The sequence below is a fragment of the Taurulus bubalis genome (assembly GCF_910589615.1).
Source record: "Taurulus bubalis genome assembly, chromosome: 12".
In the NCBI taxonomy this organism is placed as follows: domain Eukaryota; kingdom Metazoa; phylum Chordata; class Actinopteri; order Perciformes; family Cottidae; genus Taurulus; species Taurulus bubalis.
Genome location: NC_136600.1, coordinates 17,201,650 through 17,222,939, shown reverse-complemented (window position 1 = coordinate 17,222,939; position 21,290 = coordinate 17,201,650). Strand labels below are relative to the sequence as shown.

The 21,290-nt window shown below is 41.0% G+C and overlaps 4 protein-coding genes across 4 annotated transcripts; 2 read left to right on the top strand and 2 right to left on the bottom strand.

Annotated features, from left to right (window-relative positions):
• Window positions 1-1,667: 1,667 nt before the first annotated feature.
• On the bottom strand, window positions 1,668-4,217 carry atg12 (ATG12 autophagy related 12 homolog). Its single transcript, XM_079227014.1, has 4 exons — window positions 4,094-4,217; window positions 2,879-3,015; window positions 2,691-2,753; window positions 1,668-1,849 (listed from the first exon to the last, which is right to left on the bottom strand). Exons 1-4 carry the CDS (start codon window positions 4,191-4,193, stop codon window positions 1,790-1,792), a joined length of 360 nt encoding a protein of 119 aa, XP_079083140.1. The 5' UTR covers window positions 4,194-4,217; the 3' UTR covers window positions 1,668-1,789.
• Window positions 4,218-4,363: 146 nt separating this feature from the next.
• On the top strand, window positions 4,364-6,885 carry isoc2 (isochorismatase domain containing 2). The gene is made up of 7 exons (XM_079227888.1): window positions 4,364-4,420; window positions 4,518-4,631; window positions 5,023-5,147; window positions 5,260-5,472; window positions 6,115-6,185; window positions 6,314-6,431; window positions 6,744-6,885. Coding segments are annotated over exons 2-7 (594 nt in total). The 5' UTR covers window positions 4,364-4,420; window positions 4,518-4,630; the 3' UTR covers window positions 6,810-6,885.
• A 418-nt stretch (window positions 6,886-7,303) lies between these two features.
• foxj2 (forkhead box J2) lies at window positions 7,304-12,286 on the top strand. Its single transcript, XM_079227649.1, has 10 exons — window positions 7,304-7,374; window positions 7,612-7,999; window positions 8,171-8,245; window positions 8,359-8,436; window positions 9,034-9,192; window positions 9,268-9,739; window positions 9,836-9,964; window positions 10,062-10,163; window positions 10,974-11,306; window positions 11,453-12,286. Exons 2-10 carry the CDS (start codon window positions 7,679-7,681, stop codon window positions 11,563-11,565), a joined length of 1,782 nt encoding a protein of 593 aa, XP_079083775.1. The 5' UTR covers window positions 7,304-7,374; window positions 7,612-7,678; the 3' UTR covers window positions 11,566-12,286.
• A 136-nt stretch (window positions 12,287-12,422) lies between these two features.
• On the bottom strand, window positions 12,423-20,773 carry epn1a (epsin 1a; the record flags this gene model as incomplete). The annotated part of the gene is made up of 11 exons (XM_079227646.1): window positions 12,423-13,887; window positions 14,703-14,945; window positions 15,206-15,370; window positions 16,006-16,282; window positions 17,211-17,294; window positions 18,622-18,693; window positions 18,894-19,051; window positions 19,229-19,349; window positions 19,697-19,825; window positions 20,174-20,327; window positions 20,700-20,773. The coding sequence occupies 11 exons, from the start codon at window positions 20,771-20,773 to the stop codon at window positions 13,433-13,435; spliced, it is 1,932 nt and encodes a 643-aa protein (XP_079083772.1). The 3' UTR covers window positions 12,423-13,432.
• Between the last annotated feature and the right edge of the window lie 517 nt (window positions 20,774-21,290).

Genomic DNA, 21,290 nt, shown 5'->3' with positions numbered 1-21,290 from the left:
ATAATCTTCTTTAATCTGTTTGTGTTAGGTGTGTTTGAGTGTGAAGTGCATTCTGACCATGTCTGCTGTCCGTCTCTCATGCAACGTCTGCCCATCAGCCCACAGAGCCTGAAATACAACAGAGCGTTAGTTAAACCAACTGAATTTAGCACAATGCCTGATCGACATGGGACCCTGGTGGTTTATAGTACCTAAAATAATGTCGGCCTAAATACCTTATCGATGTGATTTTTGAAATGTTAAAGACAGCTAGCTGTACAGTGTGTGACCTGCACTCGGTTCATCCAGATATTATTATTATTCCCTGTCAATTTCTTCTCAATTAACATTACTCTTCAGCGATAACATTTTGAACATATTTAGTCTAACCAGTATAGATTTGCAAGAATTCTCAGCATAAACAACCTGGATGCAAGTTTATCTTTAAAGATAAACCAGCCAGAATTTTACATGACGATATACATTTTACGTAATCTTAAAAAAAAAGAAAATGGAAATTCTTTGTCAACATTAACAACAACAGAAAAATATACGGTCATTGTTTTTCAGAAGTTGGACTTTCTTGACAAATACTAAGCAGCTGATTAGAAACTGGACACACACATTTGCCTCATTTGAACCTATCAGCAAAATATAATAATCTCCATTCCGGCTTAAATAAGAAAAGCAATACGCTATTGTAAGTAATAATTGATTGATTGTTTGTTTAGTTTCTGTACGAGAGAAAAGAGTGAATAATGCACATAATAGGAAAGAGAAGGAAACAATCTAAAATAGTTTTATCTGAACATCAATAATAATAACCCAAAGCTAGTCAGTTAACATCATAAATAACAAAGAAATGCATAACATTCTCACATTAGAGATGTGGTGTATAAAAAACACACCATTTGCCTGAAATGATACATTTTTGGTTGACCGTAATCTTTTCAGCTCGAGTTATGATAACAATTAATCAGTGACTAGTACCCACCAAAGATATGTTTCTTGTCCCTTGTAGCACTCCAGGTCAAACATGAGGTTGCTCCCAGAAAAACATGTTCAAGTCTTGCTCAGTCTCAGTTATGTCCGCCTGGTTCAAGAGCCCTTCAAAAGCTCCTTAAGGACTTTGTTTTAGTTGCTCCATCTTGAAGAGATTCTCTGTGTCACTAACCTCTTCATCTTTGCCCTCTGCATCTGTCACTACTATTCCTCCTCCAGGAGTGGCCCTTACCTCTCCAGTTGTACTCCTCCCTTTAATCCTCCTGGCCAATAGTTGGACGGAGATGCAAGACTGATGGAGCGACTGAGCGTCTGTCTCCACGCCACTCTACTCTCTTTTCTGTCTTTCTTGGGAATTTATGTCACAAACCCATCCTAAATCATGTAATCCCTCTAAGTCCATCTGTTACTGTAGTGCCCCCTCTCTTTATGAGTCTGTCCCTTTTCACAACCTCCCAAAAACCTTTAACATCAGTCTGAGCTCTATGCAAATTTTACTTTCACTAGGGACTCAATTATCACACTAAAAGAGTGAATATGTGTGTGAACCAACATATCCATAGGATTTGAGCGTTTGCTTTTTTCCACCTGATAAGCACCAGCGCTATGCAAAGCAAAAGTTAAGTGGATATTTTTGGTGCCAAATGTGATTCTAAAAAACACACTTGAAAGAGCTTTATATAGTTACAATCATTTATTTACAATATGTATGTACAGAAAAACTGAAAGAAAAAAAGAGGAGACATAAACAGCATTGTGTGCATGTTTGGAAGATGAAATTAAGAAAGGGGGAGGTGACGAGAGCAGTTTAACCCCAGGCTTGAGATTTACAGTAATGTAGAATGAGCTTTCCATCGCTGCCAAAACACTGAAAAAGAGATAAAGAGAAAGAAAAAAAATGATGGTAAATGTTTGATGAAAAAGTAATGCAGAAGAGTGATGTGACAGTACAGTTCAAAAATTACTGTGTGAAAAAAAATTATGTGAACTGCTAAGTTTCATTTTATATCATTGACCCGATGAGCAGGGAGAAAGGATGTGAATTCTGGAATCTGAGGACTTTGGCATTTCTTACATGGAGCATCCCTCTTATTGCCCCCTCTGCTGGTCAAAGCTCCACATGACCATTTCACTTCTATGGGCTGAGCTCCAAAGGCTTGACAATTACATTGCTACTATTCTAATACTTAATTTAGGGTCTAAGAGACTATGAAAACATGGTAAAAACATGAAGTTATACTGTGGTTAAGTGTTCTAAATATTACTACATTATCTGTTAGAGCGTGTTTTTACAGTACGTCTCCTATAAACAAGGTAATATTTTCAGAATGTTTACATTATTGAAAAGTTCTCAACGGTAATCACTTACTGAATGAAACAAATAATATTTCAATATTTGTTGTTGACAAGTAGTGAAGTAAACATAAATATACATTTTGTGGACTTGTGTTGCAATCTTATGACATGGTTTAAGTTTGTGTGTAAGTTAGGAAGGAAAAAAGCCAGAGACTGGACTTTGGAGTTGACTCATTTTGTTCCACGTCCTATTCCAAAAGGCCAAGAATGCTTAAGACAAAAGTAAATCATGTTTATCTGCTTTTGATTTCTCTTCTAAAGCCTCATTGCTGAATATTATTAGGTCCGGAAGTCTAGTTAAGGAAACTCCCGACAGCCATAGGGCCGTTAAAACGTGTGTTATATGTACTCACATCAAAGAGGACCCCTACATCTTGATCCGGTGAGGGGGCAAATGACTGGTTAACATAAATGAACTAGAGGAAAAAAAGCAGAAGTAGATAGATGTAAATAACTGCAAGACCTGAAGCATGCTTTCAAAGCTTCTGTCAAGACAGGACTTTGCAAAGTGAACAAACAAGTTGACAAACTACTTTCTTACCAGTTGTTCACTTCCATCAAGCTTGAGGAAACGAGAGATGAACTGAGACAGGGACTGTATTGTCCTCCCCCTTTCCACGGCCCACTTCTTTGTTTTCATTATAGGAGTGTCTCCTACTGCCTTCAGCAGCACATCAACTATAAAAAAGGAGGAAATAAGAAAAGTGAAAGTACTGCCGCTGCCATCCAGACTGGTCCGGGCACATCTAAACCTGAACTGTTTACGAGGAATTTCTGGAGAAGTTGAATCCAGTGACACATAACCACATTGGAAAAACAAAAACTGATGTGATGTTGATTTGCTTCCAGTCGTCCCTTGGCTGTTTAAACAATTTGTTATTATGGCCTACAATTCTTTTTCGTGCAAAATCCCTTTCATTAAATTATCTTAATTTCCTATTGCTTTCCTGTTTGGTAGAATTGTGAACTACAGTCTCCACGTATACTTACATTAAAACCATTCTACTTGTTGTAATTATAAGCTTTGAGACCAAGTAACATCAATAGATAGTTTTGCTAGACATCTGTACAATGATTATGCTGTATCTTGTTGACCCTGATTGGGTTTCATCTCAATGTTGTTAACAACACGTGAAACCTCAGCACCTATGAAATAACGTTAAAGTTAGTTGAAAATAAGTTTTGTATTTATTAGTTGCAAAATAAATACATCTGGAAGAGAAGAAAAAACCCCTTGAATCAAACCTCACACTGCTAAGGCAAATAATAAGAAAAGAAAAAGGAGTATTTCCTGAATACACTTTTTACAAACCCCAAAACATGCATCAAGATCAGTTCAATAAACTGAGCTGTGACAGCTAAGCTAACCAGAGTTTGTTAGCTTAGCCGTAATACATTAATCTTACGTACACGATGTGTAGTTGCTATTGACATTAACGTGATATGTATTTGATACATTAAGAAAACAAATAGCCTCTTTGAAAAACATGTGTCCTATGAGAGCAAGGAGATATGTTGCCTTGATAAATTTAGCTTTAGCTTAAGACGTTCCACAAACCGGAAGTACTGTGTTAAAAGCTAAATGTTGATTGGATAAACAGAAAAAAAGAAGAACTCCTATTGGCCAGAATCTTTGTCAATCATTTACCACGTCACACACCCGGAATTGCTTCCTCTCATACTATCAACAATGCTCATAACCAGATGGTATTATTCGCTTATAGAGTAGAATCTTTGATGTGTTACACTTTCTTACTTTTTTTCTTATCATCAGTTGTCGTCGACTCGTCTGACGGCGGTTGGGACTCCTCTTTTTGCGTTTCTATTGGGGACTCTGCGTTGTCAGACATCTTCATGTGACCACTGTGGTTTACTTTATGGTTCCCACCCACCTGAGCTGGCGAGGCGATTCGCGGCGAACAGTCCCTGCTATTGGTTCACAGAAACGTCAATCACTAGTACACGTAATTCTATTGGTCAATCCAACTTAGACGATGTGCGAAAAGCTACTGAATTTGTGTGTCCTCTTCGCTACATGCTAGAGTAGTTACTATTTTCATTTGGCCAGATATTTGATGATAACGTAAGGGTTCCACTGGTTTGTGTAAGATTGAACGCATTCTTTCACTTGCCAGTACAATAGGTAACGTTACATTTGCTGGTTGTTCCTAATCACACAGCTGGCGTCACATGGGACTTTATACTGCAACCTGACAGCTGAACTCTTTACGGTCCTGTTGAACCTGTCACCCACTGCCTCTCCTCCTCACAATCGGACCATTCAGACAACAACAGTAAGTTAACATTTGTATTATATTTAAGTTCGCTCAAATGCTCAAATAACAAAATGACCGCGGACCGCAGTCCTCACCATGTCGCTCCAATGCATTTGTGTTCAGCCAGGATACAAGTTGGTCTCATCGTCATGAAGACAATGCAACACAATGGAGGACATATTTCGCACAAGAAAGATAACCTCAGACACGAACTGCACCATGCAACACTTAATTAGAAGTTTCAAACAAAGCTCAAAAGTAGCCACCACATTGTAAACATGACATTCATTATTTCTTCAGATGTTATTGTTAAAAGCTTCAGAGCTATTTTAATGCCATTCCTAAATACCTCTAGAACAGTTCCTTAAAGTATCTAAACACTTTCTTTTCTGTGACCTCGCTCTTGCAGTGGCGACTGTAGGCAGACTCTCCACCAAGGATTCAGTGCTCTTGCTGTGTGATATGCAAGAGAAGTTCAGACCCAACATCTTCCAGTTCACCAACATCGTCAGCAATGCGGCCAGGTTGCTCCAGGTTGGAAATACTCTCCATCACACCAATATCTCAGTGTCGATCAGTAGTACCAGTTATTAGCCTCAGAAATGAATTTGTAAGTGTTCATTATTTATCCCCTTTTTCCTCACAGGCCAGTCGTGTTCTGGGCATCCCCCCCATTTTGACAGAGCAGTACCCCAAAGGCTTGGGTCCCACGGTACCTGAGCTGGGAGCAGAAGACCTGACGGCTCATGCTAAAACAACCTTCACCATGATGATAGAGGCGGTGCAGAAGGAGATGCAGGCCCTGGGGAACCCCAAGCAGGCTATACTGTGTGGAATAGAGGCACACGCCTGTATTGCAGTAAGATCACATCGCAGTTTAGCTGTTCAAATGACTTCTTCTTTCTCAGCATCATAAAACACAACATGAAGACAACTTCCAGTAATGAACGCATTTGTGTTCAGTCACGTTCATCCTCTACTCGGTATGTACTTTTGTTGACATCAGGCTTCAATGAAGCACACTTCTTATCCCTCTCTGTTTGAAATGTATTCAAAGTGTGTACCATAGTTGTATTAATCAGGAAACACAATTATTTGGAGGTTTGATTCTCCAGTTGGCTTTCCTACCGTTCTAAATGAAGGGTGACGAAGCCTATTCACATCAGTAGTGTCGAATACATTCTTGCACGATTCTGTTTTCAAATTGTCATTGGGCCCAAAAAATGAAAGAGTTACTCAAACGGCTTCTAAAAAAATATCCAAGAGGCATCTGAATGTGTATGTTTGTTGTATATTTATGCAAAAAAAAAATACTATTTATTGCCGTTAAGAATTACCAACAATTTGTGACAATTGAGTTATTATTAAGTTATGTAATTATGTGCATAACATAATAAAACTTAAAACTAAGTTAATGAATAAGGACCTGAAACTCACTAGTCTCAGGTCCTTATTCATTAACAGAGCTTTGGTTAATGAATAAGAATGTTTTTTTCTACAGTGCACAACATTTGACCTGCTTGAAAGGGGAATTGAGGTTCATATTGTGGCTGATGCCGTCTCATCCAGAAGGTATCTTAAATGTTTTGTTTAATCTGCTATATAGCATCAATATCACCTGCATTAAATATAAATCTGTTCCTGTGTGTGTCTGGAAACTGCATAGGTGTGTGTGACTACGTGTGTGTCTCCCTCCACAGCCAGACGGACCGTTTGTTTGCTCTGTCTCGACTGAAGCAGAGCGGAGCTTACCTCACCACCACAGAGGCCGTTCTGCTGCAGCTGGTTCAAGATGCCAAACACCCCAACTTCAAGGAGGTGCTTACTCCACCTGCACTCAGTTACTTTTGTTTGTTTAGATGTGTCATATACAAGTCCTGCAGTATACCCACCGACTGCTGTCAACAACAGTGCAGACTGCAGCGTTAGGGCGGCCAAAAATACACCGCCTACATACTCTTTGACTGACACCAGTTACAGGTGATCTTACTAGTTTCAGGTGATACTTCAAACTGCAGTGATGGAACCCACACTTGGCATTTCTTTCAGTTGTAAAGCTGCCATCTTATCTTCTGATAATGTTGCCAGCATAAGATACAAAAGTGACAATAAAATATTCTTTATTTACAGATCCAGAAGCTTTTGGCCCACCCGTCTCCCGACACCGGCCTCCTCGGCTTCTTCAGCGCTCTATAGAGAGATCATCACCTGCCATTCTATCCCAGATATACTGTGTAGAATTTCACTGCTTCCAACCGACTAATAAAGTGATGCTGCTATAAATCTGTACTGGTTTTGTGTTCATGTTTCTGAATCAAAAATGCCTGATGCCTTGTCAGGGTCTCCTGGGTCAAAACAGTTTGAGGACAAACGTACAGGTTGTCCTCTTTATTGATATCCGGGTGAGCCCACAGCTGCAGAAACTTCTACTTAAAGCTGAAGAGGAGGAGCCAGCTCACAGAGGCAGTTGCAGAGAGTCATGTCACAAAGAGGGAGGGGTCAGTGACGTCATTCTGGTAGAGTCTGAAAGGGAGGGGAAGGACTGAGGAAGAGAAAAAGGAAGCTCTCCGGTAAGTTTTTGTGTTTATTTATCCAAAAGAAGTCAAACTTTCACAAGCCAAAGCTGTGACTGGAGGCCTCGCGAGGGGATCAACATGCTGACGAGAGACCTGAAGGGAAGAATGGACACCAGTTGAGCACAGCTGATGACATCAAATATTAATAGTTTTTAAGGCCTTGGGCCTCAAGTGACTATTGAGAGGTAAGCAAGTCACTCTTCTTCCTCAGAAAATAGAAAGTGTGGGTGAAACTGTCAGATGCTGTCACATTCATGCAATGTCCTTGTTTATGAGTAGATATTGTTTCCAGAGAAGCACAGAGTGTCTGAACTTGCTGGGTGGAAGTATAGGAACTAATGGTTGACAGTGTTATACAGGCAGAGGGTAATCCACTAAAGCTTTTCTCTGTGTTTGTGTTCGTCGCAACCATATCCAAATAGAAGGACGTGTTGATCCAGTGCTTCCTCTTCGGATCCCTCACACCCAGGACGGAGAAAAAGAGAGACAATGTCCTCTGAACTAGACTCCAGTCTTACCAGTATTGACTGGCTGCCTCAGCTGGGAATCAGCAGCCTGCGCTCCGGGAAAGAGAGAGGAGGCGGCGAGAGGGACAAGAAAAAAGACAGAGGGAGGGAGAGAGGAGACTTTCTGCCCTCTCTACCGGACCCCTCCTCTTCCAACTACAAAGGGAAACCCCCTCACAGCTATGCCACTCTCATCGCCATGGCAATAGCAGCTGCACCTGAAAGGAAGTTGAGTTTGAATGACATCTACACCTGGATCAGTGACACGTTTCCCCACTACAGCCGAGCTGGCCGCGGATGGAAAGTAAGCTTTTCAAATACTAACATATTATTAGTTTACTAGAATAATAATAACTTTGTAACGAAAGTATACATTTAAAGCAATTGGTTTGTTAATTTGTAACCAATATTAATAATATTTGCATCGTCGGCTGGTGCACGACAGACTTATTTCATCACTTTGTGTCCTCAACAGAACTCCATTCGACATAATCTGTCCCTTAATAAATGCTTCAGGAAAGTTCCTCGGCCACAAAGTGACCCTGGCAAGGTGAATTACTTTTTATAGACTTGTTATATCATGACATCGTAAGCATATATTTGCATCATGTGAGATGGATTGATTAAAAGAGAGTAAAGCTGGAAACTTGTGCCGATTTGTAGGGTTCCTATTGGACGATGGATGGACCTACAGAGGGGAATCAAGTGAGGGCTCTAAAGCGTCCCTATCCAGAAGAGGATGTATGTGATATGACTCACTCACTCATTAACTACCCAAAATTAAATACCCAAAAGTGTTAAGAAAAAAGTTAGAATGACTGTAGTAAATATCATTAACAGTTTTTGGGAACACAGTTTTTCCTGATACATATTTACTTTTTGGGTCAGTAAAAAAAAACCAACATATTTCCTAATTTCATTTGATCTAATGCTATTCAGCCATGCAGATACTAGTTTTGGTTCTACTTACATGAGATTTTGTGCATCCACTGCAGTAAATTGATAAATGAAAAATGTCCTTGTTTATCTTGATATGCAGTCAGCAGTTTTAGTAAGGGCTACTTCATATGAAGAAATTGTTAACATAAAAAATGGTTTACATACATTTTTGGGGATAAATCAGCATTCACTTACATTGCACAGGGGTGGAGGCAGCAATCTCAAAACCAGGCAGATAAAACCATGGCTACATGACAAAATATGTATTTCAGTATTTTAATTATTAATAATAATAATTTTGAGTGGAGCAACACCTTGAACGTAATGATACGTTTACTTTCCTATTGGATTTTAATACCTTTTTCTACCTTTGCCAATTGTAACGCTTCGCTGTGACAGCTTCCTCAAACACCGGTGACACAAGCAGAGCGCAGAGCTTCTTCTCACCAACCACAACCAGCCTCCCACACAGAGCACCAGCTCCTGAACACGGAGCAGCTGGGAGACACCCAGCAGCAGCCGCCCCGCCATGCCTCCCTCTCTCCTCCCCCATGCAAGGTAGAGTCACTATGTCCCCTCTTTATAACAGTGCAGCAGGGTTGCAGCATTTAATCTGATGTCTTATCTTCACAGCAACCGTCCCCCTACATGCCGAGCTCCGTGTCCACTCACCCCGTCCATCATCAATCCGTCTCTCCTTCAGCTGGGCTCAAACCTGCTGACTCCACGTATCCCATCAACTCCTTCCCCCCTCACCATCCATCCGGCCCCACTTTTTCTATTCCCGCTGCCTCTGCTACACATCTGTCTGCTGCCAACATGTCTTCTCCAGCGGCTCCCTCCTTCTCGGATGCCACTCTGTGTTTTCCTAATTCAGTGTCTGTTCCCACTTTCTCCTGCACTCTTAACTCAGGGCCTGTGTCTGTTTGCACCGAGTCAGGGCCCACTCTTTCATCTTCATCTGTTGCTTCCCCTCCTGTTGTCTCTTTAAACCCCTCCGCTGATCCTCCGCTGCGTTTCACCTTCGATGAGATGAACTTACCAGACTTGTATACATCTTTCAAGTCTCTCGTCAAGACCATGCGGGATAGGGGAAGCTCACAGTGTAAGTACTTTGGGTGTCCATTAATTAGATTACAATATATAGTACATTATACACGTGGGCAGCTGGGATGAATGACTTATTTTATGCTCGATGCAGCGGATGCTGCTCCGCAGGCTGTTCTGAACATTGACACTACTACACTTCACACTCCGACTCTGCTACCAATGTCTCCTCAACCTGCACCAGCTGCACACCCTCCTGAGACAGAGCGCATTCCACAACACAGTGAGTCTCAAGCCTAGAAAAGCTTGTATTGAATTAAAAGCAGCAACACAGGAAATATCACTGCTTTCTAAAGTTGCATTCCTCCCTTCCATTTTAGCGGTGCCAGCAGACTGGTTCATTAACCCCGATTCTCTGAAGGAGAGCTTCCGTATTGCCAGCAATCTAGACTGGGCAAACATAGACCTCTCTGGTCACCCAGGTCTGTTCACCAGTCTTGTTCAACCGGTCGCTTCACCCAAACCACAAAATGACACATTCTCTCACCTCTGGGGGTTGTTTGGGTTTTATCTGCTGAGGTTTTGAGACATTTTTCTGAGTCTTGGCCATACAGAACATTCATAAGACTGTGGATACTAGGCTAATGAATACAGGAGCTGAAACGTTAAGTTGAAAATGGCAAACTGAAAATGAATTGGCAATTATTCTTTAACAATTGATTAATCATTTTAATAGTATAACACCAAACATTTTCTTCTAAAATATAAAGATGTTATGCTTTGATTTTGTCTTATGTGATAGTACACAGAATATCTTTGAGTTTTACACTGATGGTCAAATAAATCAAGCAATTTGAAGATTTCCCCATAGGCTCTGGGAAATTATATTGATAATGTTGTAGCCATTTGGCAGATTATTCAATAATGACACAAATCTGTTAAAAGCTAAGTGCCACCAATTCAATGTAATTTGTCTACATGGTTTGGGGAGCAGGGAGAAATCTTAAAGATGGATATCTCAAAACGTCAACAAATGAAAATGAAGACTATCTTCACAGCTATGTGTCACTTTAAGAACAACTTTTGTCATTTGCAGCTAAAGTAACAGCGTTTACACACACTTTATTTGCCAGAATGTGTAATTGGTGGCAAATAATGAATAGTATGATTATTGAGATCTTTGCAAAAGGATAGAAATATTGAGTAAAAACATAATTTGTATTTTATTTATATTTACCCTTTCCCCTCTTGATAATATTTTGTACTAACAGGCCCTCACTTTCTGTCACTAGACCTGCTGGAGAGTATGCGGCAGGCGGAGCTCTCCGATTGGGCCCTGGACCCGACGCTCTTCACTTCCCTCTGTGACTCTCTGAATCGCTTCTTCACTCATAGAGGCATGATCACCTCTGGCAGTAACTCCCCACTAGCCCTCGGTGCAGCTCACCCCTTACAGGTCCCACCGTACCCCTCCAATCCCCCTCCTACCCTGGCCAGCCTCACACACCCCTCACCCCTCCCTTACTCTCCCATAGTTCACCCCGCCAGTGGAGTGCAGCCGCCCCGCAGGGCTCTGCACATGCAGGGACAGGGTCTTCAGAGACCACAGCCAACGAACACAACCGGTAAGACCTAAACCTTGTGTTCAAAAAGTTTCCTTTTTGTATTTCAGCGCAACTAAGTGTAACGTAAAGGAAAAGTTATTAAAATAGACATACAACTTTCTTTTAGTTGTGTGCTACCGTAGTCAGTGTTTCTCTCTCTGTCTCAGCTGGGATGCAGCCTCAGTCTATGACACCGCGACAGCGTCCTCCACTAAAGAGTCTGCACAGCAACAGTGAGGAGATCCAGGATGACTTTGACTGGGATTCTCTGCTCGGTTGACCCTCGCCGTCTGTGTGGAGAAACGATTACAACAGAACTTTTCAGAGAAATGTGGCGTCTTCTCTAAACTCTCTGCGGAGGCTGCATCACTTGGAGCTTCTCGGAGAGCAAGTTTGGGATCAAGTTTGTCACAAATGACTGAACGCTGTATTACAAGGTTGAAAAATATGTAAAATTTTTCTCCTTTATTCAAATTCATATGCTGTAATACCCTTTAGCTTTTCTTCTGCAGGTAATTGGCAGGGTGTTTTATTTTCTGTTGGATTTTAGATGTATAAACATGTTTACAAAAGAAAATAAAGTGTAACATTATTTGTGTCACATTACGGTCCTCTGCAGAACAAAACATAAACGTATATGGGATTTAGACATTTACTACAGAGCAAGCATGAAAAAAAAGCCAAGCGCACAATCTGTGTTTTTGTTTTATTTCATAAATTCCTTTAGATTTTTTTTCCATTTTACTTTTCAAATGTGAATGTTCACAGTCATCACCACACAAAATTCAACCTTACCCGATAAAAGAGATATTTTTCTTTTTGATATAAAATAACAATAAATTCAAACTAAATTAAAAGAACAGCATGGAGCATGTCGTCAAGTCCCATTTTTTTTTCTTCTTCCTTTCATTTGTTGAAATAATTGTCTTTTTCTCCTTCCTGAAGGAACGAGAGATGAAAGTGGACATTGGTGCTCTGGGACACCTGGACACCAGGGATCCCATTTTAAATGTGATTGGAAAAAAACTAATGCTTCTGATTAACAAAACAAAATATTGTGAAATATGATTGGCAGAGAAATGTGTGACCCTTATAATACCTCATTTGAAATCCCAACATTACATATTATTTATACAAGTGACAATTTTTAAAAACAAAAATAATGGATGTCATTTCTTCCTTTCTGAGTCACTGAAATAAGGTCTGACACAGGAGAAAACTGGAGACATATATCGATACATTTACACAGAAACAGGCATTTGCACTATTGCATTCTCACAAATAAGCATTCATATTCTCATTCGCACATTGCTGCAAACACACATTCAACCAACATCCCATCCTTTTTCAACATCAGACCACAGATGTCTCTTTTTTTTTAAAGTTTTCTACAATAATAAAAGGAAGGGAAAGAAAATAAGCATTTGATTTAAATGGCATCATTGTGTGATTTTCCTCGTTTATTTGTTCCCAAAAGAATTGGGAAAAAATAAATACATTTCTAAATTAAATTAAAAGTGAAATAGCTGAAACAATTTGACCACATTGTGCCTGATAAGTTAATGCAGGTTTTTCAGTCCGTATCTCTGACTGACCGTCTGGAGTTCATTAAAAATGATCCTTCATGCACTCTTTTCATTTCAGAGATTCAGTGTTTGTCTTCATTCTAGGAGGGGGAGAAGAGGAAGAGGCAGGTACAGTTTCTCTGTTCAGTTTGTTAGTGGCTATGTCCCATCTCCCTCCACCTCTCTCTCAGTGCAGTAATATTACAGAGTAGAGTGACGCTACTGAAAAAGCCTCCTGCTCTCACGGACTTACCTTCCTCTCAACATAGGACTCAAAAAAACACAACATGACGAACGATACAGAACAGGATTAAAACAAAAATAAATAGATTTCTATTTCCCGCCCACAAACAACCCATACTGAAATGAAAGAAACTAAATGTGGTAAATTATTCTGAAATAAAATAGTGCTTTTTAAGGAAAGGATAAACTGAATTTTTGATTTTTTCTTTTTTCTTTAAATATAGAGATGTACACATTTCTTTCTTTTTGGACAAATTGTGTTGAGGGAGATGAATAAAGGGGGCAGCAGGTACGACAGAGGAGGTTGAAACAGGTGAGCAAAGTAGTGGTGACACTTCCTCAAAGGAGAAAAGGGTTGGTGCTCGCTCCCGTCGTTCCTCCACCTCCCATTGATCCGCCTGCTCCCATCACTCCTCCACTGGGCCCACCCAAAATCAGATGAGGTGCGGCTACGGGCCCCAACAGAGCCGAGCCTGGGTGCGCCATTGGCGAGAGCCCGCTGTAGGGCATGCCCATGGGGCTGGCCTGCATCATACCCAGGCCCATTCCTGGAGGCCCCATACCCACACCCATTGGCCCCAGGCCCATCCCTGGTTGCACCATGCCCAGCATGGGATTGGGAGGCACAGGACTGGAGCGGAGGCCGCTCAGGCCAAGTGATGAGGGCTGAGGTGAGATGGAGGTCATGGGTGGAGCCACGCCGAAAGGGTTGGAGGAGGCAGGTATTGGAGAAACCCCCCGACTGGAAATGGTGCTGCCAGGAGTCACTGCCATGCCAGGAGCAGGAGATGAGCCTGAGAGTCAGAGGTGACAGTTAGGCAGTTCAAGAGTCATTTGATGTCTGCCAGTACATTATATGTTCAACACATTTTCATATAATTTATTTCAGTGCTCTCCATTAATATTTTCAAGGTTTTCAGATCTTGAAACAACATGTCGGTTAACTGATTAGTTAACTGAAAATAAATCAGAAAATATTCTGATAATGAAAATGCTAGACATTCATTGGTTTCCAAATGTTTCACTTTTCTCGTTCTTATGTGACTTTAAACTGAATGTTAGTCGCACAAAACAAAACTGTAGGAGCCATGAATTTGATTTGTGTAAGAGCATAATATGCCTCTGTGCTCAGACAACATTGTGACTGTTTTTGTTTTACATTTGTGATAAAAACGTTATTGGAAGTGACGGACATTGATGAGAAAATCTACTCTAATCTGATTAATCTAGGAAATAATTGGCAAATTAGTCGATAATGAAAATAATGTATAGTTGCAGCCCTGGACCATGTTGCCATGGGGTACTCATACAGTACATTCTCATTTAAAGTTACAAAGCAACACTTTCTTGTAAATGATTTACTTTCCTTAATCTCTTGTCAATAATATTTCCTTAACTGATCAATGAATACATTTCCTGAACATTAAGTCATTGCTCGTTCTTAAGAGGATCAGCTTTACACTTAAAATGTGAATATTCTTTGTTGTTATTGGTCTGTTAATAGTTTGCTTTTGATTTGTGGTGTTCGGAGGAACCCAGTTTGTGAGGGAATGGTAGTGCATTGTGGTTCAAGAGATTTAATTAGACCTTCACGATAGCTGTAACTAACCTGTATTCTGGAGGAAAGGGTTGTGCGCTGAAGAGGAAGAGATAGAAGGAGGCGGTGGCTGTTTGGGTTTGGGTTTAGACGACAACAGGGAATCAAGATCTACCAGCGCTGCGTTGGGGCCGAGGAAGGACTCGGGAGTCTTACGAACAGGAAGTGAAGAACCAAGAGACGAAAGGTCAAAGGGCACCGGTGAGCCTGTGCTGTCACAGCCCATTGCTGGGGAGCCTCGTCGCTCTGGGTCTCCTGAGAAGGAAAAAAAAAAAAAAAAAAAAAGGTGGAATAGAAACAGTAAACAATAATACAAAAAAAATTTCATTATAAAAAAATAAATAAAAAAAAACACACAATATAGAACAGACAGACGAGGATGAAATGTAGGACAAGACAATTGTTGTGTGCATGCAATTGAAAATCCGTGTGTATTGTAAAATCCCATTTTATTTAAAAGTGTGTACCAGTACCTCAGTGTTTGTGAACCCGTGTAGCTTTAAGTGTGAATGTACCTGTGCCATTTGTGTGTTTGGCGGTGGCACTCCAGATGTCGGAGGTGACAGGGTCAGAGACAAGGACAGGCCCGTCCCTTGCCCAGGGGTCTACTGGCCCCCCCGAGGAGGACGTGCTGGGTGGCATTGGGGGACCCCAGGGGTCGGCACTGGGGGGGGTCACGGCTACAGGGGAGGGGAGGAGACGCAGGGGAGGGGAGGGTTAACACCACAACGTACATTTACAATCCACAACAAAGCAGGGAGCTGGGCCGGGTTCCAACACTAGTGTTTCTCTCCTTGACCTCTGCAGTCCCACTAACTTGACAAGGACAGATGAGAGCAGATTTTCTGTAGCTGTTCATGTTACTTTCACCTACTCAATATCTGAAGCTCAGTGGAGGTAAAGGAGAGATGATAAGCAGCTACCCCATTCATTAAAAAGGCACAAAGGGGTAAGAGAAGAGACAGCTCTGGTTGAGACACAGCCAGTCAGTCCTGAGTAGAAACAAGAGGATACAAATCCCTGGTTTAGACACAGAGGGAGAATGGATTTAGCATCCTTGCTTTCCTCGTTACAAACTGAAAGCATGTGAGTGTGAAAGATACGACAGTATGGTGACATGAGAAAATGTAACAAGGCTGTAAAGTGACAGGAAATGGAACGGTGGCGTGAAGAGGAGTAAAGGTCAAGAGGTCTTCACATCCTCTTTGGTCATCAGAGCAGGACACGGTTCTGCTTGGATACTCAGCGATGGCGGCGTTCCCACAAACCTGACTGGCTACAGGGTTGATATGTGACCAGTGTTGCAGCTGCTTACCTGAGCTACCCCAGGGGTCGACGTTGTTAACCCTGTTGGATGTCTCTCCCCAGGGGTCCGGCGGAGGGGCTATGGTGGGTGGGGCTCCCCCACCCCAGGGGTCAGAATTTGAAGGAGATGTGGGTGACGCTACCCCCCATGGGTCTGCGGGGGCTGTGCCCCACGGACCTGATGCAGCAGCGGCAGGAACTGTGTGGGGAGGCGAAGGGCCAGCAGAGCCCACAGTGGCACCGGCGGCCCCCCAGGGGTCCGCGGCACTCAGTTCCATCAGAGCACCCTGTGCAAGAGAATATACTATGGATTATTGTTCCTACAGCAGAATATTTAGGACATTTACAAATCAGAGAATTAGAAGGAGACAGATATTGACAGACCAGAGATGCATGTCAAATAGATACTGCAGAATTAAGATTGAACTTTTGATAAACATTCTTGGTTCCTTGTCTGTGCATTGTCAATGTTGACAAAACTGCCCAAGATTTCTTTGTTCTAAGTCTATGTCTAAACATAGACATGTTTACAGTCGCATAAACTAATTTTGAGGTTTGAAGGCAAACTGCAATCATCACAGATACAGTTTCTGCAGAGATATAGATAGATATATATATATATATATATATATATATATATATATATATATATATATATATATATATATATATATATATATATATATATATATATATATATATATATATATATATATATATATAGAGAGAGAGAGAGATTGAGACTGTATTAAGCTAGAGAGTTTATCATACCAGTTACTGCATTCAAGAATCTTTAAGTTTGACAAAATTTAAACCAAAAACTTGAATCAGTATTAAACCCCAAAAAGGATTCAGGCAATCAGAATATACCTCACCCGTGTTGTGTCTTTTAAAACAGCATATAATGACAATTACAAATGCAATCAAAAGAATGTGAGCCCAAAGGCATTTTCTATTTCTGCGTATGATCAACATCTTAACTGACACATATGATGCCTGAAATACAAATATAAATCCAAACATTGAGGATTTGGACATCAAGTTTCACATATTGCGTGGTAATGCAATAATTATAAAAAAGTCTAAGTGACTTTGATATCTTCCACATTGGTCATGGATGGTATGTTATTTATTAAACTGAACATGCTGTTGTTATGAACATTACCACTGCCATTTTAAACTTCTTAAGGATTTCATCTCTTATTTTACACATACGTCCTCAGGCTTAGATTTCTCCCTCCTGCTCTCCTCGAGGGCCATCTGCAGTCTCAGGTCATCACCTCTACGTAGTCGCTCTTCCTGCCAATCAGACATACTGATGTCAGCAACCTGAGACACACAACCTCGGAAAGCACATCACAGGTACAGATTTAGGATCGGTTTACAACTCCACAATTTAAGTCTGAATTGTCGGGAGGGGAAACTGAAAACCTGCTCTTTAAATCAGTCTTCAGTCAACTGAAAATGAACACAAATCAACCAATTACTACATTATTATACGAGTGATCAACATGATCAAATCACAAAGAAAATAAGCTCATCCACTGCTGCGACATGGCTACCTAAAATAAAATTGAGAGCTGTAGAACTGTTGTAGCGAGGTTGGATAGGATTTTAAATAAACATAAACAGAATACTGAGGTTTAAATTCAGTTTCAACCAACTGTAGGAGCGGGAAGAGCTACAACACTTGCTGACTTTAAAAAAATCTGTTTGTGCTGCTCGTGGATCACTTGCTCATAAAGATGTGGATTAGGAATAGGTACCAGTCACTTAGCTAAACTCCGTCGAGCACACAAAGTTACAATAAAGCAAAAGAGTGGAATTTAATCTATAATATATATATATATATATATATATATATATATATATATAACCACTTGCAGATCACCCTGGGACCTCCCTACTCAATAACATCTTTTATCCTACCTTTTTACAAAGAGACTATGAAAACCACAAAACACTGACTTATCCACACAGAGACGGCCATAGAAATCAGCTAGTCTTATGCATTGTGCCACTAAACAACAATAACTATGGCATAAACCTTTAAAGTAGTAGAGTATGTGCAGGAGTAGGTGATCACTTGCATACAACAGGCTTACACGGTTTGCCAACAGTGAACCCAGTGTGAGGAACAGCAGGAGACAGGTGTAAAGGAAAGAGTGCATTTCAAATCAAGACTACAGTTGAATGCATGCTATTAGTGATGATGACAGGAAGGAAAGAATAATCAGTGCTTACAAACCAATAAGTGTTTAATTTAGTCAATTAAGAGAAATATTTGCCAATGCCATGCAAATTCAAAAATCAAATTAAGAGTTATTCAATTCTTTGGGTGCTCACTTTCGACATGGACTTGATGAGCACCTACTTTTCACATGTTTTATTTGGGCAAACGCCATAACAAAAAGTGACACTACACCAAACTAAATGATCTCAACCAAGTTACTGTAGTCTGATGCAAATTTGTATCTTGAGGGAGATGACACATGACAAATATGAGCATAGATTGATTAATTGATAGATCAATACTTGATGTGTGTTTGAGAAATTCCAATTGACAGAAAGACAGATAGTTGATGACTGGATGGCCAGTCAGCAGGGCACACTCTCTGCCCCTGACCTTTTGTTGGATCTCTTTGCTGAGTGTGATTGCATAGCTGAACTCTGCGTCCTCCAGAGGGTCCTTGCTAGTCTGGGGGAGGTCAGGCATTACATAGTGAGTGCAAAGCTAGATGTATGTAGTGAATAATATCAGTAATATATTATTCACAGGTTCCCACATGACTGTACAAACGGCAAACTTAGCTGTAGTTAGTTATAGTAATGCATAAATCATATATTGGAGAACATTAATGTAGATTTGCTTGTCTTGAATATGCTGCTTTGTGCTACCTGCTCTGCCTCTTCTTTACTCATGGCTAAGGCCAGCTGGAGCTGCAGATCTTCCTCTCCCGTGCTCTGTGGCCAGGCCTGCTCAGGGTCTGCGCCTCCAGAGTGGGAGCCCACTGACAGGCTGCCCCCCAGGCTGGGTGCTGAGGGAGCGGAGGAGGCTGAGTTAGAAAAAAAAGAAGCACATGCATGGATGAGAGCTTGTATTAGGTCATCAGCCACTGGGAGCTAAAGGCCTTTTATGCTATTGTAAGCCCACCTTTCTCCCAGAGTGTAATAATGTAACTTTAAACATTGCTTGAATCTTTAAAAACATCTATTTTAAGTACCAATCTCACCGCTGGAGGTCTGTGCCATCTTCTCTTTGGTTTTGAGGGCGTGGATCCTCTCCTCTCTTAGTCTCTCTTCATCTTTCAGCAGTGTCACCAGCTGTTTGGCTTTCTCTCGCACATTCACCCCCTGAAGGAAAATACAGGTATCGGCATATATGCCCATGCAGCACAGTAAATGTACTGTTTTTAAAGTTAAATATTATATTAACAGACATACATTTAATTACTAGTGCTCTTTCTACCCTGTACACCTTATTGTTAGTGTAAAAGTTTGTTAACAGTTAACAACCCATAAAAACTTTACCGGCTGGCTTTGTTTGCACAAGATGTCAGAAACTCATTGTAAAATGTCCTTGAATGACTCACAAGTGGCATGTTTGACAAAGCGGGCCTATATTCCACAAAGGTGGACCTTACTCGCTAATCACTTTCAATTTTCTTTGCAGCTTTGTGGACATGGGTGTGCTTTTGTACCTGGTCTTTGCCGTCCCTGTCTATGAACTGAAAATCCTTGAGGGTCTGGACTGCGTATATATTCTCTCGGCACTGTTGGGCAACACGTTCTGAACCAGTCTTGATCAGGTACTCCATAAGAGTCATAGCCTGGTGAAAATATAAATCACAGAAAATATCTGGATAATCAAATATAGAAATACAAATATTAAAGCAGTTTATAGGCTACAATCAGACACCCTATTAGATTCCACATCCATTCACACCCAAGTACAAACACACACAAATTACCACAAAATAATGAAATATAATTCAAACATTTCATAAACCAGCAGCGATATTTGGGCTGTGCCTAAAATCACTCCCTTGCTTACGCATTGCCTCCACACTGATTAGTTTACTCTGTAGTGGGCAGTAAAGCGAGATTTAAGATACATCCTGCATCCTCAGCGACAGGTGAAGTGTTGCACAACAATTACTCCCAACTTCAACACAAACCTTGTACACATGTCTCCAGTTCTTGCCGTGGTCATTGAGGCGCTTCCACACCATGCTCATGATTTCCGAGAAGGCCACAACATTGTATGTCAGATCAGCAATCTCTGACATCAGAGAGCTGCTGGGGCCCCATGGGTCATTGGACGTCGCTTCTCTAACCTGGATAACAAACACAGGAAGGGACAAACTTGAAATCATCCTCCATCCAAACTGTCCGTATTAAGAATAATTTAGGGCCAATACTTTGTGACAATTTAATGGTCCACAATGTTTTGAGTAGCAATGCAAACCCAATAATGACACAAGCCGGAGAGAGGCGACCTAATGAACAGATAATGATTAGATTTAGCTCATTTTGTTTAACCAGGGGAAAGAGTGAGGAGGTTGCTTCAAATTAACATTAGATTATCAGCAGCTACGTTATGTCATATGTGACAAGGAGATACATGGGATACATTTAGGCCATGGACATACGGGGGATGTGGGTGTAAGAAGAAGAAAAAAAGCCAGATAAACAGAAGGACACACAACCTTGATTTCAGCCTCTGAATAGTTGTGGACGATGTTCTTTACTTGTCGCCGTAGCGATGAGGTCGACATGGCAACGGTCTGGCCGTCGAGTTCTGTTGAAATCTGAACAGCAGATGGAGAAGAAGGGTCGTAAAATATAGTTACGGCTAAACAAGCAGTGCCACGAGGCAAAGAACATTGTTATTAAAAAAAGAAAAGAAAAAAAGAGTCTGAAAGAAAGAGCGGGAGACCTTGAGAAAGACAATCACACAAAGAGTGTTCAAGATGGTGTCTATACCAGAGATCGCTCTGAAATGTGACTGCTAGTATCAACAGGTGGAGAGACAGCGTCATGCACACCTGTTACACAAGAAAGATGCAGAATGAGGCTCTCTCCTCTCAGTATCTTTCGTTTTTCTGGCTTGCGTGCCACTCATTCACGGAGTGCTATTTCTCAGTTTGTCCGTTTCTTCCCGTGGCAACATTGGGTCCCAAAACCTCAGGCGTAGGGAGATGAAAACTAAGGAGCAAGATTGAGATGAACATAAACAAAGAACCCGAACGCACTGAGAGATCACTGCTAAATCACTACAAATAGACAAGAACA

Bases quoted from the DNA above. Each gene is read 5' to 3' on its own strand.
- atg12 (XM_079227014.1), bottom strand. From the start codon at position 4,193: ATGAAGATGTCTGACAACGCAGAGTCCCCAATAGAAACGCAAAAAGAG. The intron at 3,016-4,093 runs GTAAGAAAGTGT...CCTTTTTTATAG, and splicing joins AACTGATGATAAGAAAAAAA to TTGATGTGCTGCTGAAGGCA. The intron at 2,754-2,878 runs GTAAGAAAGTAG...TTTTTCCTCTAG, and splicing joins TTGATGGAAGTGAACAACTG to TTCATTTATGTTAACCAGTC.
- isoc2 (XM_079227888.1), top strand. The intron at 5,473-6,114 runs GTAAGATCACAT...TTTTTTCTACAG, and splicing joins AGGCACACGCCTGTATTGCA to TGCACAACATTTGACCTGCT. The intron at 6,432-6,743 runs GTGCTTACTCCA...CTTTATTTACAG, and splicing joins AACACCCCAACTTCAAGGAG to ATCCAGAAGCTTTTGGCCCA.
- foxj2 (XM_079227649.1), top strand. From the start codon at position 7,679: ATGTCCTCTGAACTAGACTCCAGTCTTACCAGTATTGACTGGCTGCCT. The intron at 8,246-8,358 runs GTGAATTACTTT...GCCGATTTGTAG, and splicing joins CACAAAGTGACCCTGGCAAG to GGTTCCTATTGGACGATGGA. The intron at 9,193-9,267 runs GTAGAGTCACTA...TTATCTTCACAG, and splicing joins TCTCTCCTCCCCCATGCAAG to CAACCGTCCCCCTACATGCC.